Raw genomic sequence first — 19,017 nt, 5'->3', positions numbered from 1 at the left:
AGGAGCAGTGGGTCGATGGCACATGGCAACCACTGGCTTTCTTCAGCCGCCAATTGCGGAAGAACGAACGCAAGTATAGTACTTTTGATAGGGAGTTGTTGGCATTGTTTCTGGCCATCCGCCATTTTCGTTTCCTACTGGAAGGATGCCCATTCACGGCTTTTGTAGACCACAAGCCACTTACTTTTGCGATGGCCAAGACAGCGGAACCATGGTCGGCACGGCAACAACGTCATCTTACGTGCATATCTGAATTTACAAACGACATACAACATGTCTCGGGCAAAGACAACCTGGTGGCGGATTGTCTCTCCCGCGCCCAGCTCCACGCAGTACACCTGGGAGTTGACTATGTTGGTTTGGCAAAAGAACAGAAGGCAGACCCTGAAGTGCAGGCATACTGGACCGCACCTTGCAGCTTACAAGTGGCTGATGTCAGTTTCCAGGCCGCAGGGACCACACTCCTGTGTGACATCTTGATGGGCGTCCCACGTCCAATCGTTCCAGTCGAATGGCGCAGGAGAATTTTCGACACTATCCATGGGTTGTCACACCCTGGCATGAGAGCGTCACAATGACTCGTGGCAAAGAAATTCGTCTGGAAGGGCATGCATTTCGACGTCTGTAACTGGACCAATACCTGCGTGAGTTGCCAGAAGTCCAAGATACAACGCCATGTTAAGGCCCCAGTCGCCACTTTTCCGGTTCCGGAGCGTCGATTCGACCATGTGCACGTGGACCTGGTTGGTCCTCTCCCTTCCTCTCGCGGGTACACTCACCTCCTCACCGTGGTAGACCGCACCACCAGGTGGCCAGTGGCAATTCCTTTGGTTGCCACCACAGCAGCAGACGTCTCCAGAGCCTTCATCTCGTCGTGGGTAGCTCGGTTCGGGGGTACCGGCTGACATCTCCTCCGACCGGGGGCCTCAATTTACCTCTGAGCTTTGGAACACCGTAGCTCAAGGTTTGGGCACCAAGCTTCATCGTACCACCGCCTACCATCCACAGGCAAACGGTCTGTGTGAAAGATTCCACAGGTCCCTTAAAGCCGCACTGCGTGCTAGTCTCCGTGGGCCTAGTTGGGTGGACAGGCTCCCTTGGGTGCTGCTAGGTCTTCGCACAGCGCCTAAGGACGACCTGCATTCTTCTCCAGCAGAGCTGGTTTACGGCCAACCACTCAGAGTGCCTGGCGAGTTTCTTCCTCCTCACACGGAACCCTGGTCCCCAGCTCAGCAGCTCGTCAGCCACCAGGAAGCGGCTAAGAATTTCATCCCAGTGCCTACATCGCATCATGACCTGCAGCGCTCCCATGTCCCGGTGGATCTTAAGAGTGCAGAATACGTGTTCATTCGGCAGGATACTCGCAAAAATCCGCTCAAACCGCCTTACACAGGTCCGTTCCGTGTCAGCTCGTCAGGTGACAAGTCCTTCACAGTCAACGTCGGCGGTAAGCCTGACCACATCTCCATCGACCGGTTGAAACCGGCGCATCTGGATCTGAGCGAACCAGTCGTCACCGCTCAGCCGCCTCGTCGTGGTCGTCCACCGTCGACTGCCGGTCCAGTACAGCCACAGTCATCCGCCGAGTCGCCAGTGCCCACCTCACTGGGTCGACCACAGCCGACCTCTTCTTCTCCTCCGCCTGCGGCATCATCTCAACCACAGCAAACGGCCAGTTTGTCTTCTAGCGCTCCATTCCAGCTGCCGGGGTATCGCAGTCGGTCGGACAGACTCGTCAGACCCCCTTCTCACCTTACCTTCTCTGTTAAAAGCAATTCTGGGGTGGGGCGCATGTGGCGGAACCACCAGAGGATTACGGACAATTGTATATAATTCCTTTTACAGCAATGTAGTACAGCTGGGGGCTGCACCTTTAATGTATCTGTTAACTGTACTAGGGCTTCTTTCCTGTACTCCGCGTGATGACGTCATGCCGTCCATCACGTGATCTCTCAACAGCGGGAAGAACGTGATGACGTCATGAAGTCAGAGCTTGGAACCTTCTAGCAGTAGAGCTCGGAACCTTCTAGCAGTTGAGCTCGGAACCTGCTAGCAGTTGAGCTCGGAACCTGCTAGCAGTTGAACTCGGAACCTTCTAGCAGTTTCCAGAGAGGCTTTCAAGCAGACCAGACCTATTTGCATTGTACCCTACAGTTTCCTGTACAGCTTCGTTTGTTCATTAAATTTTATTGTTTTTGATTTTCTGAGTCGATCTCAATTCTTCGGCTAGGAACCCCAGTTCCTACACCAGCATGCTTCGAGAGTTCTGCAAACAAACCTTTAAACAGATTTAGTTAACTTCTGTAACCCTTTTAGAGGAGTGGGCCTTTGGCATAGCGGTAGCATCCCCGCTGCTGGGCCAGAAGGTGTAGGGTTTCGAACCCCGCTCCAGACAGTCCCGGCAAGTGGAGTCGGAGCTCCAGCTCTAAATTCTGGGTTGACATCCAGCGGGATACTTGCGTCCGTGGGTGTGGGTGCCCCCCCCGCTCTCGTATTGGTTGTGGGAGCCCGTAAAACCCTCCCGCCATAGGACTAACCACCCTAATGGCTGGTATGAAGATGGTTACGGTCACAGAAGGAGCGTTAACATGGCCAGAAATCCTTCCACCACTTCATACAGTTCCCCAAAGGGAACAGTGTGAAGACACGTACAACAACGACAACCCTTTTAGACATGGCATAAGCAGCCCAGTGTCTACAGACTTAGTTAACTTCTGCAACCTCATCAGACAGGACCTCGAGAGTTCTGCAAAACAAACCTTTAAGCTGATTGAACAATGAGGAACTTCTGCAACCCCTTCAGATATGGCGCAAGTGGCCTTGTGTACAGATAAGTAGAAGAAATACCAATGATTGAACAATAGCCAATGTGGTCTGAGACAGAAGAAACACCAATGATTGAACAATAGCCAACGTGGTCTGAGACAGAAGAAATACCAATGATTGAACAATAGCCAACATGGTCTGAGACACGTATGCATTGGGAGGCCTGCCAAGTTTTGGGTATAAAGGACACAGTCAGAGAATGTTTGGGGGCGGCTGCAGTGAGTCAGGCGACTTGGCCCGTCGCACAGAAAGAAGGGTCTGCTAGTCACCGGCGAACTGGTCACTTGCTGGTGTTAGTACGTATGTATGCTTATGCTTGCTTGTTGAAGCTTATGCTTGCGTGTAAACTTGATTTTATGCTTGCTTGTTAACTTGATTGATTTTAAGTAAAGAAGTAGTTACCCTGAAATCTTTGACTCATTTTGTCTTCATTCCGGTTCGGGTCCGAACTCTAAGTAACTGTCAGACCGGGATACCATAAAGGGCCGTGTCTTACAATAATAATCTTTGCCTTTTTCATTCAGCTGCCAAACAATAGTCTACCATATTTGCCCATCTTTTTTAATATCAGCTGCATGAGTGAAAGCAGTTTTCCAATCTCGCTTTCCCCACCCACAATACACCATAAAAAAATTATCAACAGGTCTCAACATTACACAAGCAAAAACAAGCAGAGTCCAATAGTTCATGTTTTGTGTGTGTGTATACTCATAAGCAATTTGACTGGTTTTGCTGCTAAGCTATTTTGCTCATTTCTTTCAAGTTGCAATTTTTTGATCATTCTACTTTATTGTTTAGATTTTACACTTCAATGCCATAGCTTTTTTTATTTTCTGAAATGTCCTTTCTAAACATGATTTTCCTTGTATATTTGTAAATTATTAGACTTTGTTTAAATGATCATGGGAGGTGCCAATGACTGGGCTTTTCATTATTTTGTTATTTTTAAATGAAGATTAACTTCATATATTTAGAAGCTTTGACTTGTTAGTTCTATTGTTGTGGCTGTTATAAAGTAAATGCTGTTGCCATTGTATTAAATTAACAATTGGGCTTTTAATTTATTTTAATTAAGGTAAGTGTAAGATATCACAACTGTAGAATTTATGTTCAGTCAGATTATCAAATAATTTATTTAACTCTGCAGGTTTTTTCATCTGTTTTCCAAGTTTTGTCAGTGATTTTTATTTTTCAGATTAGATTTGTTTTTCGCTGAAAGAAAGTAGACACCTTTGAAGGACACTATCATTGCTCTCCCTGTATGATTCAACAGAAGAGATTTTCGAGACACTGTGCTGCCCACAGGTGTTTGATACATTGATCAGCATGAACAGCACTTTCATCTCCTTTCCCATTGAACAGCAACCACAGCATGACACGGCTGTCCAATTTCACCGCACTGCTGCATTTCCGAAGTAGAGGGGTCGTTGACAGCAGCTACGTAGTCCTCCTACAATCCATCTTGTGTGTTACCATCATTCAGCTAGGTTGTGTTAGAACAGTTGATATCTGAAACCCTTTGAAGATGCGACTGTTCCAAGGGTTTCAGTTGTAAGATGCAGCTTAAATATATGCTGCAGCATGAGTGTGCCTGATAAGTCAATGAAAGACCTGTAAGGTTCTTTGTAAGCTTGGCATGGGCCAATAGTAAATGTGGAACAGGTTAGTAGGCAACACTTTGTGGTATCTATCTGGCAAATGGTACTAGTGGGTATTCGTACCTTGGCAGATTCCTTAAGGTATGCCACCTTCTTCCAAATTTGCTCTTTCAGGTGTTGCAGGGAGTGTACACAGTATTGGCCCTGGCTGTCACCCCCTGCCAGGCATGTTGCACTGCTGTACTCTGAGAAGGGAGGTCAGGATTGCCAAGCAGGGCAACTTTCTTCGCACTCAACTCATGCAGCAGAACTTCTGCATTGTCATCCATCAAACATGGGTTCAGGCACTGTGCCACTCCTTCACGTGCCTCCATGTTTTTTTACTAGACACTTTCTTGCCCCTTGGAAAGGTTGAAATATACTTTTGAAATATTTACAACAGTAACTTTTCCCCCTGTATATGGTCACTTACCTACAAGTGACAGTATCCCTTTCAATTTTAGCAGCTATCATGCCCCCCCTTTATGAGGTCCCAGCACCAGGCTGAATATGGGCTGAGAACTTACAAAGTATTTATTCATTAGAGTCAACCCAGAAAATCCCAGGAGTTCAGCCTAATGAGAAATCGCCACTTTAGTGCTGTGGCTGGAGAATGTGTGTGCAGGTGGTATACTTTTGAATTAAATAGACTAAGAAGGTCCCAGGTGCAATCCCCAATGTGTGCAGATATGACCAGTTTTAGCCAGGGAAGGTGAAGCAAATTGAAAGATTTAGTAATTTCATATAATGCTTGGAACAACATTTATACATAAAATCGGAAGTCTTACCTAGAGCCAACCACCACTGCCATACTAATGGAAACTCAGCCATAACTGGAAAAAAAATTAAGTGACATATATGAAAGTTAGGCACTTACAAACTGCCCACTCGCAAAATAGTGCATCAATATTAGCTCTAAATAAATTTCAATAAATCCTTAATGTATTTTCAGTCATTGCCTTGAACATCTGTTTTTAATTTATACTAACAGTGAAGTTTAATTTCATTAAATATTACTTTTAAACAACTTTAAGTCACAAATTTATTTAGTAAAATTATAGAAATGGGAAACACAATACACACGGATACATGAGTAAATATATGGGCCCTGAAATTCAACAGGGGATGTTCTGATCTCTTACCATAATTTCGGTGGGGGATCAGAATGCTGAGAGCAGTGGTGTAAAAGGCCATTTATCCTTGTTTTTCTGGGGGTTTTGCTGACCTCCCACCAAAGTTATGGCAAGAGATCAAGGTAACGCCTGTGGAAATTCAGTCAAACTCCATTGCAGCATAAAATCAGGTATAATGAATGCAAGTCATATACCCCAAAGTTAATGATTACTGCCCATATGGTGAAAGATATAGTTACAGTCCTTTAACTATTTTTATAATTAGTTTATTATCACTTCATCGCCCTATTCAATTTTACTGATTGAACCCATGCTAACATTGCACCTATGTCCATACAAATATTAATGCACATACATACATTACAAATATGTTTTATTTCTCAGTGTATACGTGCCACTAGTTAATTAATGGACAGATCCACCAATCAGATAAAATGCCTTTGCTTAAGTAAATTGATGAAGAAATCCAAGGTGATAACTGTGATAATAATAATAACTTCCGGGAAGTTATGTGCACATCACTTCCTGTGAACTGTGAACTCTGTGCATACATCACTTCCTGTGCATACGTCACTTCCTGTGTTTGGACTAGTATAAATACTGAACTGCTCAGTATGGTAAAAGGGCTTCACCTAGAGGCATGGTGAAGACCGCTCTTGTATATAGTTTAATTATAAGTTGCTTAAAGCTTACTTTAAAGTTCCTTGATGTGTGAGACTCTTTTGTTACATCAATTTAAGCAACTTAGTATTTACACTCACAAATACTAGACCTTCGGACAAACTCGGAGTTAAGGATCCAGGGAACCACCCATCATGGAAAACATCCTTAAACCTACTCGTCTGGACTTGGACCCAAACGCACCAGCAGCTGGCAGGGTATGGAAGCATTGGTACCGTACTTTTGAGAATTTTCTTGATGAATGTAAAGTGAATGCTTCTACTAAACTGAGGATACTTATCAACTATGTGACCCCAACAGTGTTTGAATATGTTGATGAATGGGATAATTACGATGAGGTGATCCGGGCACTTAAAAAACTATATGCCAAGACCGCAAATGAGGTCTATGCTAGACATCTACTGGCCACAGCCCGACAAGGGCCAGGGGAATCGATTAACGAATTCCTTCAAGAACTTTGCAGGCTCAGCATAGATTGTAACTTTCAGGCAGCCTCGGCTGAGCTGTACCGCGAAGAAATGATTCGTGATGCTTTCATCTGCGGGATTGCCTCTCCATGTATACGCCAGCGTCTACTGGAAAGTAAAACACTTGAGCTACAAAAGGCTTTTGACCTGGCTTGTTCTCTGGATTTGGCAAAGAAAAATGCAGACCTCTATCAGCTGCCCAGATCTCGATCTGCTGCTGTAACTGCAACCAGACAATTCAAGTGGCCTCAGGTGAACCCTATCATGGAGGAATCTAATCCTGATGATACTTCTGATGAAGAAGAGGAGTATGACCCCACTTTAGCAGCCTCTTGGCAATCTAGGAAGGAATGCTTCTTTTGTGGAGATTCTTTTCACCCTAGGAAATTCTGCCCTGCTCGCAATGCGATCTGCAGTCATTGCGATAAAAAGGGACACTTTGCTAAAGTTTGCCAATCAAGAGCCTCTACGAGGGCCTATCCAGCTAAGGCCTACCGAACTGCCCCAATTAGGGCCTATCAAGATGCTCCGGCTAGGACCTATCAAGCTTCCTCTCGAGCTCTCTCCCGAAGAAGCACACCTAGAGTTTCAGCCACTCTCTGTGCAACCACACCAATTACAGTTGCTTGCCCACAGAACCTGTTTCATGCAGCTACAAAAGTTTCACTTAATGGGCATACCTTAGATGCCTTAATTGACTCAGGAAGTACTGATAGTTTCATTAGAGAACAGATTGTTGCAAAATTGAAACTACATATCTTCCCATCGGACCAGGCAATTGCGATGGCTCAGTCATCACTTAATACCAGAATCTCCGGCTTTTGTATTATTGATATGACACTTAATGGTCGCATGTATCCCTCCACCCGACTTTCGGTGCTCAAGGACTTATGTAGTGATCTCATCTTAGGGCTGGATTTTCAAAAACAGCATAAGAAACTCACCATTGAGTTCGGCGGATCCAAACCTGGACTTACTATTTCTAATATACTGTCTAAATTACCGTTTTGTGCATTATCAGCAGCTTCACTTGATGAACCCTCATTATTTGCCAGTATTCCTCCTCGATGCAAACCAATAATAACGAAATCGTGGCGTTTTAGTCAGGAAGACCAATCTTTTATTGAGGCTGAAATCTCTCGACTTTTAGCAGAGGATATCATCGAACCATGTTCGTCGCCCTGGCGGGCTCAAATCGTCATCGTCAAGAACCCTCTAAAACCTCGCAAACAACGACTATGCATTGATTATTCGCAAACCATCAATCAATATACTGACTTGGATGCCTACCCATTGCCACGCATTGATGATATGGTTAATAAACTGGCCGAATACAAAGTGTTCTCAACTTACGATTTAAAAAGTGCCTATCATCAGGTACCCTTGAAGGTCTCAGATAAGCAGTACACGGCCTTTGAGGCTAATGGACGGCTGTACCAATTTCGTCACCTCCCATTCAGGGTTACTAATGGAGTGGCTGTCTTCCAACGTGCAATGGATGGCCTGGTTAAGCAGGAAAACTTAAGGGACACTTTTCCCTATCTTGATAACATTACTATTGCAGGTCACGATCAACAGGAACACGACGCCAACCTCCAAAAATTTCGGGATGCCCTCCATCACCGTAACTTAACTTTGAATGAATCTAAATCTGTTGAGTCGCAACTGACCATCAACATCCTTGGCTACTGCGTAGGCAATGGTATCATTAAGCCAGACCCAGAAAGACTTCGCCCGCTCCAAGAGCTCCCGTCACCTAAGAATCCGGCTTCTTTACGTCGGGCTCTCGGTCTGTTTGCATACTACGCTAAATGGATTCCTCATTTTTCAGACGATATCCAACCCTTGCTGCATGCTCGGTCATTTCCATTGGAAACAGCGGCTGTTGCAGCCTTTAACCTTCTCAAAAAACAGTTGGAGAAAGCGGCTCTTCACTCCATCGATGAGAATCTCCCTTTCATAGTCGAATGTGATGCCTCGGAGGTGGCGATCTCGGCTACTCTAAATCAGGAAAGTCGTCCTGTAGCATTTATGTCCAGGACCTTGCAAGGTGCCGAGCTACATTATCCTCTGGTTGAGAAGGAAGCCACAGCCATCATAGAGGCGGTACGGAAGTGGAACCATTTCCTAGCTCGCCAGCACTTTACATTAATCACGGACCAGCGATCAGTCGCCTTCATGCTCGATGATCGAAAACGAACCAAAATTAAGAATAATAAAATACAGCTTTGGAGGATGGAACTGGCCTCTTTTGGTTACACCATTCACTATCGACCTGGCAAGGAGAATGTGGCCCCGGATACCCTCACACGAGCATTCTGCTCCACTATATCGTCCTCTACTCTCATAGATGTCCATAATGGATTGTGTCATCCTGGCGTTACGCGCATGCTACATTTCGTACGATCACGGAATCTCCCTTTTTCTACTGGAGATGTAAAGAAAATGTGCTCAGAATGCCGGCTTTGTGCAGAATTAAAACCTCAGTTCTTCCGCCCCTCAGATGGTATGCTCATACACGCAACCCAACCGATGCACCGACTTAGCATTGATTTTAAGGGCCCAGTACCCTCTTCAACTTGGAACACATATTTGCTCACCATGATTGATGAATATTCACGTTTTCCGTTTGCCTTCCCCTGCTCCAATATGCTGGCGTCCACAGTAATCTGCTGCCTTGAGCAGGTATTTTCTCTCTGTGGCATGCCGGCTTACATTCACTCGGATCGGGGTCCATCCATTATGTCAAGGGAACTCAAGGACTACCTCTCAGAACGGGGAATTGCTACAAGCAAAACGACGCCATATCATCCCATCGGAAATGGGCAGGTGGAGAGGTATAACGGTATCATCTGGAATTCCGTACATCTTGCTTTAAGATCTCGGGGCCTACCAAGCCAGCAATGGGAAACAGTGCTTCTGGATGCATTGCACTCTATACGGTCCCTTCTTTCTACAGCCACAAATACTACACCTCATGAGCGGTTCTTTGGATTCCAGCGTCGCTCATCTTATGGGACATCCCTCCCGTCATGGCTAACTACTCCTGGACCTGTACTACTCCGAAGATACGTTCGGACGTCTAAAAATGACCCTCTCGTAGACGAGGTCGAACTAACCGATGCCAACCCCACCTATGCATACATACGATATCCCGACGGCCGAGAATCTACCGTATCATTACGGGATCTGGCTCCCTGCCCACCAGGACCTAGTGGGACATCGAGTGATGGTATTTTACCAGGAGCCTCTTGGAACCTACCGGGTACCCCTCTCCAGGATCCTGATCTGACACCAACTAGCTGGGTGCCGGTAGAACCCCGCACTCAAATTTGCGACCCTCCCAGTACCGTGCACCAAAGTATTGATCCGCCACAGACCAGCTCTGCACCTCCCTCTGAACAGAGACAGACCGACTCTGCACCTATTGGGACTCGTACACGAAGCCATGATCTCCCCGACCCTTCACAGGGTAATCCAGGCCACACAGACTCTGACCAATGGCCAACAGCATGTAAGCGGACCAGCGACCCTCTACGACGGGAACCCAAACGGGTGCGACTCTTTCTCGTTCGGCGGCTGCGGAATAAAAGGAAGACCACAGCCTTCTAATCTCGCAGGAGGGAAGAATGTGATAATAATAACTTCTGGGAAGTTATGTGCACATCACTTCCTGTGAACTGTGAACTGTGAACTCTGTGCATACATCACTTCCTGTGCATACGTCACTTCCTGTGTTTGGACTAGTATAAATACTGAACTGCTCAGTATGGTAAAAGGGCTTCACCTAGAGGCGTGGTGAAGACCGCTCTTGTATATAGTTTAATTATAAGTTGCTTAAAGCTTACTTTAAAGTTCCTTGATGTGTGAGACTCTTTTGTTACATCAATAACCAAATCCCAGGTACAATGATGAACATAGAGACAGAGGTACTGAATGAGTCAGTCATGTAAAAGGTATTGGCCCAGAAATTTGGGTCGGAGGCTTCCCGCAGGTGCAAGCCTCCAACCTGCACTTACCTTGCGCGCCGGCCGTTGAGCTGTGGGCCCCCATGGAATTGCGATCCTGGGCCTCCTCCAACTGCCGGCACACAGTGCTTGCGTATCCCAGGGGCACAGTTAGTTCAATGCGTCCCCTGGGATCACATGGGCCAAGGAGAGCCAATGGTAGCAGGGAATGCTTCATTCATAAGTTTGACAGGACCTGTCAAACCGATAAAAACTGTAAGCCCCAAAACATCACTAAAACCTCAAATACATTTTTTATTTAAATCACATTTTTAAAATCTATATATCTAAAGTGGTTGGTTTGTCTGCCTGTCTGTTTGTCTGTCTGTCTGTCTGTCTGTCTGTCCGCTATACACTCAAAAGTTATAGAGTGTACCTACACGCATGTTATATCAAAAGAAAGCTTATCATTAGGGGAGTCTAATAGACGTATTTACTTTTTGGTCAGACAACAATTGTTCGGACAGTATACAAAAAAGGTTCCAAAAACATCAAAATTCCGCTCATTAGCATTGAGTGACGTGATGGTTGACCAATCGTACAGGGGATTAACCTGATGGTTGACCAATCGGTGCATCATGGGGGGTGTTTCATTGCGTGTGTGGGCGGGCCTAATCCTTCTGAGCTGAGGTGAGTGGCCGCCATCTTGATTCCTAACTATTGATTTATTTTTCCCACTTTCTGTGTGTTTATTTTGAAATATAGATTTCCAGCAAAAAAAAAGTTGGTTTTAAAAGAAAAAAAATCCTTTTGCAAAGGGGACTCGGGCTTTCCCCCCCTCGGCGGTGGATGAGCTGCCTGCAGGCCTCAGGCCTCGAAGCCTCGGCCTGTCCTCGCCAGCCACGCCCGAGCTAGGCACCGCCTGTCCCGCCCCGCGATCGTCGCCATCTTGGTAAAGGCTGGCGGGGCGGGAGACAGCGCACGCGTGAACATCGGCGGTGGCCCGGAGCACGACCTGAGCTAAGGTGAGTCTGGCTGGGCCTCACGCGCTAGGCCGCGCACCGGCCGGCCCTGAGGCGCTGATCTGCACACGGGGGCTTCGGGTCACCGCGTCCGGGCTCTGAGGAAAGGGAGAGAGAGAGGGGGAGGGAGGGAGAGAGAGGAAATCAGGGAGAGACGGGGGAGCGAGAGGAGAGGGGGGGAAGGAGAGTAGAGGGGGGAGGGAGAGGGGGGAGGGAGAGGGGGGAGGGAGAGGAGAGGGGGAGGGAGAGGAGAGGGGGAGGGAGAGGAGAGGGGGCGGGAGGGGGAGGGAGAGGAGAGGGGGAGGGAGGGGGAGGGAGAGGAGAGGGTGAGGGAGGGAGAGGAGGGGGAGGGAGAGAGGGAGAGGGGAGGGAGAGAGAGAGAGGGGAGGGAGGGAGAGAGAGTAAAGCAGGGGGAGGGAGAGAGGGGGAGGGAGAGGGGGAGTGAGGGAGAGAGAGGGGGAGGGAGGGAGAGGAGAGGGGGATGGAGGGAGAGGAGAGGGGGAGGGCGAGGGATGGAGAGGAGAGGGGGAGGGAGGGAGAGGAGAGGGGGAGGGAGGGGGAGGAGAGGGGCAGGGAGGGAGAGGAGAGGGGCGGGAGGGAGAGAGAGTAAAGCAGGGAGAGGCAGGGGGAGGGAGAGAGAGAGGGTGAGGGAGGGAAAGGGTGAGGGGGTGGGAGAGGGAGGGAGAGCTCGCCTTCTTCCTTCCTTCCTTCGCAGGGGTCCATCGGGCCAGGCCTGAGGCGCTCCTTCCCCCCCTCTCTCTCCAGGCTAATCCCAAACTAAATCCAGCAGTCTCTCTCTCTCTCTTCCCCCCGTCTCTCTCTTCTCCCCCCAGTCTCTCTCTCTCTCTCTCTCTCTTCCCCCATCTCTCTTCTCCCCCCCGTCTCTCTCTTCTCCCCCCCGTCTCTCTCTTCTCCCCCCGTCTCTCTCTTCTCCCCCCAGTCTCTCTCTCTCTCACTCCCCTGTCTCTCTCTCTCTCTCTTCCTCCCAGTCTCTCTCTCTTCCCCCCAGTCTCTCTCTCTTTCTCTCTCTTCCCCCCAGTCTCTCTCTCTTTCTCTCTCTTCCCCCCAGTCGCTCTCTCCCCCTCAGTCTCTCTCTTCTCCCCCCAGTCTCTCTCTCTCTCTCTTCCAACAACAACATGCCCTCAAAAAACCCTTGGCACTGCCGGGCACTCCAGCTAGTAAACTATAAATTACATGAAATAACTATTTTAAACAATAATTAAAATTTTTGAAAAAATTAATTACATTTTCTAACGGGGCTAAAAATAAACTTACCTTTCTTTAAAGTATTTAAAAATAATAAACCTGTGGAAAAAATGTTTTAATTTTAATTAATTCACCACTTACCTTGTAAAAAGTAGGCCTTGCGACTGCTTTTTACATGTCTAACCTCTGGAGACTTACCCTCCCGGGAAAACCTGCAAAAAAAACGTAAGTTCGATGCGCACGCGCTACCTCTCCTGCGCACGCGTTCCACCTCTGAACCCCTTCTTTCAGGGGAATGGAAGTGCCGGTTTCCCATGCATGCGCAGTGCATGCACAAAACCGGCACTTCCATTGGGTTTACGAGTGAGTACCCCATGCGTACTCACCCGTAGAGACCCAAATTTCTGGGCCATTGTCAGAATTGTTTCCTAAAGTCAAGTCCTGTGTGTTGTCTCACTGCAACAATGAATTTATAGAGTGAGTAACTGAGCCATTCTGGTCTGGAGCTGCTGGGTTCATTCCATGGTCTATGCTGAGTTTGCTGATCTCAGCCAGAGTGGAAGCAGGAGCATGAAAATTGGCCCCATTGCCCCCAGATTAGGGAGGGGAAGAGTTAGCCAGTGTTGGGGACAGTCCCCGGCAACTGAGGAACATCGCGGGTTTGAAGGGGGGAGGTTGGACCAGAAAAAATTGCGGTTTGGTGGGAGCAGGCGGGGTGGGGGGGGGGAGAGTCAGACTGACAATCAGGAAGGAGGGAGGACCAGGAAAAATCGTGGTTTGGTTGGGAGGTTTGGACCAGCAATTGGGAGGGAGGGTGGGGAGTGGGTTAGCCAATCTCGCCAGAAGAATTGCTTGAGGGGCCAGGTGGCAGCAGTTCTATAAAAATAATTTACCTGCTGGATTCGACTGTTCCCCTCTCCCTTTAGCTGCTGGTTTTCCCAAGCCTCTGAAACCTAGGCGGCCAGTGTTAAATTTAAATCACTGCCAACATACCAGGAACGGAACCTCATTTACATATTATAATTATGGATTTGCCTTTCCAGAGCCGGTTACTCAGGCCACCTCAAACCCCGCCATGGTTACAACAGAAGTAGGTGTGTTTGCGACGCGATTCACAAATTTGCCGATTTAAGCCTCCTCATCATGGGGGGTTTTACAATTCTGTTAGTTCATTGCACAGCTCAGGCAATTAGTTGAAGGTCTTGTCTATAAGAGCCTGGCATATGACCCATTAGATTAATGGGTGGAAAATCATTGACAAATGCTCACCAGAATTCCCAATATGTGCTCCTGGTGGACAGAACTCCCCCATGGAGCAATAATTTGTAAGATTCTGCCTAATTATATAAATCAAGGAATAAGAGTGCTTGGAAAAGTCCTATCATGCATATATTCCTCACTTGTCCTGAAGGTAATTAGTAATACTGATATTTAATTGTAAATCATGGCCAATGACAATGCTATTTTTATTGCTTTTTACAAATAATTGCAAATTCATATTTTAATATTTGTAGGTCACAGAACAACTCAGTTGAAGTGTGAGTATGTTTAAACATGCATTTTCTGAACAGCATGAATATACTGTCGCCTAGTGGTCAGATCTAATCAGAAGCAGTAAGGAAGCTATGAGTGAGAGAGAGGACTGTGTTTACACAGAATGTTAATTGGACATCTCAAGTATGCATAGAACTAGTAGACTGACAGCAAATAGGTTTAGTGTTTTTTTATATATCTATGTACAACACCAGCCAATTGATTCCATTGAAGACATTCCTGCCCTTTGAAATATGCACACACAGGCAGGGCAGTTCAGGATGTACTTCAGAATAATTGGAGGTCTGCCATTTCTGAACTGTGTCATCATTGTTGTCATTCCCATGTCTTCTGAAGATCTGGGGAGTTACATATCCTCATAAGAGCCCATACAGTTTACCAACAAAAAACGGGCTGATCCCTTGATCCACCAGTGCAGAGCACCATTCTTAAGGAGTGCATCTTAGGAAATCATTGGTGTGAGTGGTCTGCTTGGAGTGCCATATCATGGAATCACCACTTTAAATTTAAGGATGCTAGGTGCAGTAGATAAAGAAGAAAAGATGCAAGCCCTGATTTTGCAATGCCCCTTACAGATGGTGGGTGTGGGGCCATTTTTCTGTGGTGGTATTTTGTGACCTGTAATTTCGGGGCATGAAATGAGGCTTCACTACAGCAACTGCAAGCTTCATTAGCATTGGATAATTATTAAAATCATAGAATCATACTGCACAGAAGAAGTCCATTCAGCCCACTGTGCCTGTGCCGGCTCGTTGAAAGAGCTATCCGATTAGTCCCACTCCTTGCTCTTTTTCCATAACCCTGCAAATTTTTCCTTTTCAAGTATATATCCAGTTCCCTTTTGAAAGTTACTGTTGAATCTGCTTCCCCACCCTTTCAGGCAGTGCATTCCAGATCATAACAACTCACTGCCTAAAAAGCTTCTCATTTCCCCTCTGGTTCTTTTGCCAATTATCTTCAATCTGTACCCTCTGTTTACTGACCCTCCAGCCAGTAGAAACAATTTCTCCTTATTTATTCTATCAAAACCCCTCATAATTTTGAACGCCTTAATTAACTCTCCCTTTAACCTTCTCTGCTCTAAGCAGAACAATCCCAGCTTTTCCAGTCTCTCCACATAACTGAAGTCCCTCATCTCTGGTACCATTTTGGTAAACGCCTCTGCACCCTTTCCAAGGTCTTGACGTCCTTCCTAAAGTGTGGTGCCCAGAAAGGGACGCAATACTCCAGCTGAGGCCTAACCAGTGACTTATAAAGGTTTAGCATAATTTCCTTGCTTTTGTATTCTATGCCTCTACTTACAAAACCCAGGATCCCATATACTTTTGAAGTTCCACATCAAATGTCATGAATTCAGGTAAATTCCAAGTGCTTGCATTGCCAATAAAGAATAACAGCAAAATTGGCCTGCTTAGCTTTGGAATGATTCTTAAAGCAAGGTTGCTATTGTTTTTGTAGCTGTTGAAATTTACTTTTTTTGGATGGAAGCATTTGTGCACTAGTGCACTTTCATTCCTTCTATCCCTCTGTTTTTTTGTTGAAGCATTCAATTTGCAAAGCTACACTTTTTTGAAGTCTTCTTAATTACTATTGCCACACAAGTTGCGCCTAAAAAGGCTGGGAAGATGGATATCACTTTGGCTATTTCTATACTACTGCATGAACTAGAAAAGAAGGGCCAATTCATGAGGGGCAACATCGAACGTCTAAAGACACTTCAAGTGGCATACTCACTCCTGTCAACACCTGTCAACACCAATGTCACTCATAAGAACATAAGTACATAAGAAATAGGAGCAGGAGTAGGCCATTTGGCCCTTCGAGCCTGCTCTGCCATTCAATAAGATCATGGCTGATCTTCTACCTCATCTCCACTTTCCTGAACTATCCCCATACCCCTTGATTCCCTTAATATTCAAAACTCTGCAAAAATCTATCGATCTCTCCTACCTGGGTATGTCAGAGAAGACCTGTCTTCTCCCCTTCAGTTTAGAGGCAGTGACTGAGTAATGCCATCTGGTCAATGCTGACTTACAGAAAACCTCAAGAATTGGTACAGCTCCTTGTGTAGCTGTGAAGTTCACAATGGCATTAAACTATGCACCGGGATCCTTCCAGGTCAATTCAAGACACATCTGCCAGATAAATCAGTTTGCAGTTCATTCCTATATAAAGCAAGTGATTGACACCATGGTTACCGGGGAAACACGTTTATCACTATTCCAGTGGAAAGGAGACACCGACTAGAGAGGTAAGAGAACCTTTACCAGCTGTTTCCCAAGAATGCAGGGCATTATAGATTGGACCCACGTAACCATGAGGGGTCCACATAGTAACTCTGAATACATACGTGAACTGACATGTTCAGGTGGTTGCTGATTATAGAAATGTGATGCTGCACGTTAAAGCCCATTACCGAGGGAACACCCATGATACTTTCATTCTGCAGAGGTCCACTGTGCCTGCATTGTTGACAATGGCCCTTGGGAGACCAGGGCTATCCATTGCATCCATGCCTCCGAATAAACTGCCCTGCCTCCACTGCCTCAGTGTGGTACTAGGGATGAAATGGAGGCACTTCCAAAAAAGGTTATTTGTCACCCTACCCGCCCACCAGCCCTCAACCTATACCTCTGGTGGTCATAAAATTTGCCATTACCAGATAGCTTCTCACCCCTGCTCCCCACATATTAGATATACAGAAAACTTTTTTTTATCCGGCACTGACAGGACCAGCGTGGTGCCGGTTGATCAAAAAGTCCAGATTACAGAGAGGTATACTTACTAAGGTACGAGAGCCCCATACACGGCCACAGGTGCAGGAACCCCGGTTACACGGCACTTGTGCAGGAGTCCCGGTTACACAGCCACAGATCCAGGAGTCCCTGTTGCACGGCAACAGATGCAGGAACCCCGGTTACATGGCCACAGTTCCAGGAACCCCGGTTACACGGCCACTAATATAAAGTAAAACTTACCTGAACCTAATCCTGAATTTTGCCGGTTAAGAGAGATTTCCGGTTAATTTAGGTGCCGGTTAAAAGAGAGTTTCCTGTACATGCTCTGCTGAAAGGGATCCTTTCCCCCTCTCTTCAAATGATGGTGCAATATGCCTTCCATGTTCGGGCCTAAAGCCTTATCCTGAGTGTAACAGGCATGGGGGGAAAAATTAAGTTGTTTGTGCCTCCCGTTAGCGCCTTAAGAGGGCGCCATTTGGGCCGCAAAGAAACTTGCGCCGCTCGCAAAATTAACCAGACATTTTGCGGTGGCGCTAAACACTACCGCCATGATCTCCTGCGCCGGCAGATCGTGACATCAGTCGAGTGCGCAACGCACCGTTAGCGCCCCGGACCGGATATTGAGTGGCGCCCCCTGCCTTACCGCCTGCCGCTAGCAACGACAGGTTGAGGGGAGCATTTTGCAGTCAGAAAGGGACTGGGGGAGCGCTATTTAAAGGTGACCGCTTCCTGTCTTTTTTTGTCGGTGACATTTTTGCACCACGCATTTTGAGAGAGAGAGAGACTTCTGGAGAGATTCAACGCTGTGTGAAGGAGTTTTGAGTACGGAGCAGCACTTTGCAGGTTCATTTTGATTTGCCCTTCCTTGCTTCGCCAGCGCTCTTAGGTAGCGCCTCGCTCCTTGGCCTTTGCGCTTAAGACAGGTGTGAAGCGCCTGATTTAGTGCTCCAATCACCTCCAGGGGCAATAAAAGCCAAGTTTGCTGTCAGGGGCGATAATTAGCGCCAGGCGCTAAACTTTGCGCACAGCCGATAATGGCGCCCCAAACGGGGCGATACTGAATTTTTCCCCCATGAGATTTTGTTTACATCAATATTAGATATCTCCTTAGGAAATGCAATAATATTTTGTGTATTTAAAGGACACAGAATAATATTTACTGAGACTTATTTGAGCTAAAGCATCACTTACCTGTTGAGGTGACAGCAATGTGAATAAGAGTAACCGTAATGGAGTAATCCCATACCCATTCTTTAACCACCCCAGCAAACAGCAACCCACAGACAAAGTAAGTCAGCTCCATTGAGACCAGGTTGACTGAAAGACAAAGAAAGAAAAGTGATGCAACCATTTAAGTAGCATTAAAAGCAAACTTAGCTACTCTGGGCATTCTCATAATAATGTTATATATAATCAGGCAATGCAGTAGCAAAACATTTAGGCCTAGCAATTCAGGTGTTAGCGCCAGCCGCTAGCACCTTAAGAGGGTGAGAAGTGGGGCGAGAAGCGGCTAGCGCCTGCGCGCGGCACGATCTGTGCCTCTCGCGAACTTCAGCCAAGAATTAGCGGCGGTGCAAAACTGCAGCGCCCGCTCAGCTGCGTGCGCAGATCCTGACGTCATTTCATGGTGCAACGCCCTTGGTGCGCCCCGAACCGGAACTTCAGTGGCGCCCCCCTTCTGTGCGCCTGGCGCCCCCAGCGATTGGTTGAGTGGAACGGTTTCCAGTCGCTGTGGGGCTGGGGGGGCGCTATTTAAAGGGGACTCTTCCTGCATTCTTTGTGGCAGCCATTTTGTTCCACTCCTTC

The 19,017-nt window shown here is 46.9% G+C and overlaps 1 protein-coding gene across 4 annotated transcripts in view; it reads right to left on the bottom strand.

Moving 5' to 3' along the window:
* tmem244 (transmembrane protein 244) overlaps positions 1-19,017 on the bottom strand; it is a 121,350-nt gene that overhangs the window by 69,897 nt on the left and 32,436 nt on the right. For 2 of the 4 annotated variants that reach the window (XM_085997153.1, XM_085997154.1), the window contains 2 exons: positions 18,403-18,528; positions 5,252-5,296 (listed from right to left, as the gene is read on the bottom strand). In XM_085997153.1, the coding sequence (XP_085853279.1) occupies positions 5,252-5,296; positions 18,403-18,528 (171 nt within the window). The remainder of the gene's footprint in view (positions 1-5,251; positions 5,297-18,402; positions 18,529-19,017) is intronic. The other 2 variants (XM_085997156.1, XM_085997155.1) reach the window with 2 other exon arrangements.

This window comes from Somniosus microcephalus, chromosome 9 (genome assembly GCF_052327205.1).
Source record: "Somniosus microcephalus isolate GS21.2 chromosome 9, FLI_Smic_1.0, whole genome shotgun sequence".
In the NCBI taxonomy this organism is placed as follows: Eukaryota; Metazoa; Chordata; class Chondrichthyes; order Squaliformes; family Somniosidae; genus Somniosus; species Somniosus microcephalus.
Note: the sequence above shows the minus strand (reverse complement) of the source record. Positions and strands in the feature narration are given on the sequence as shown.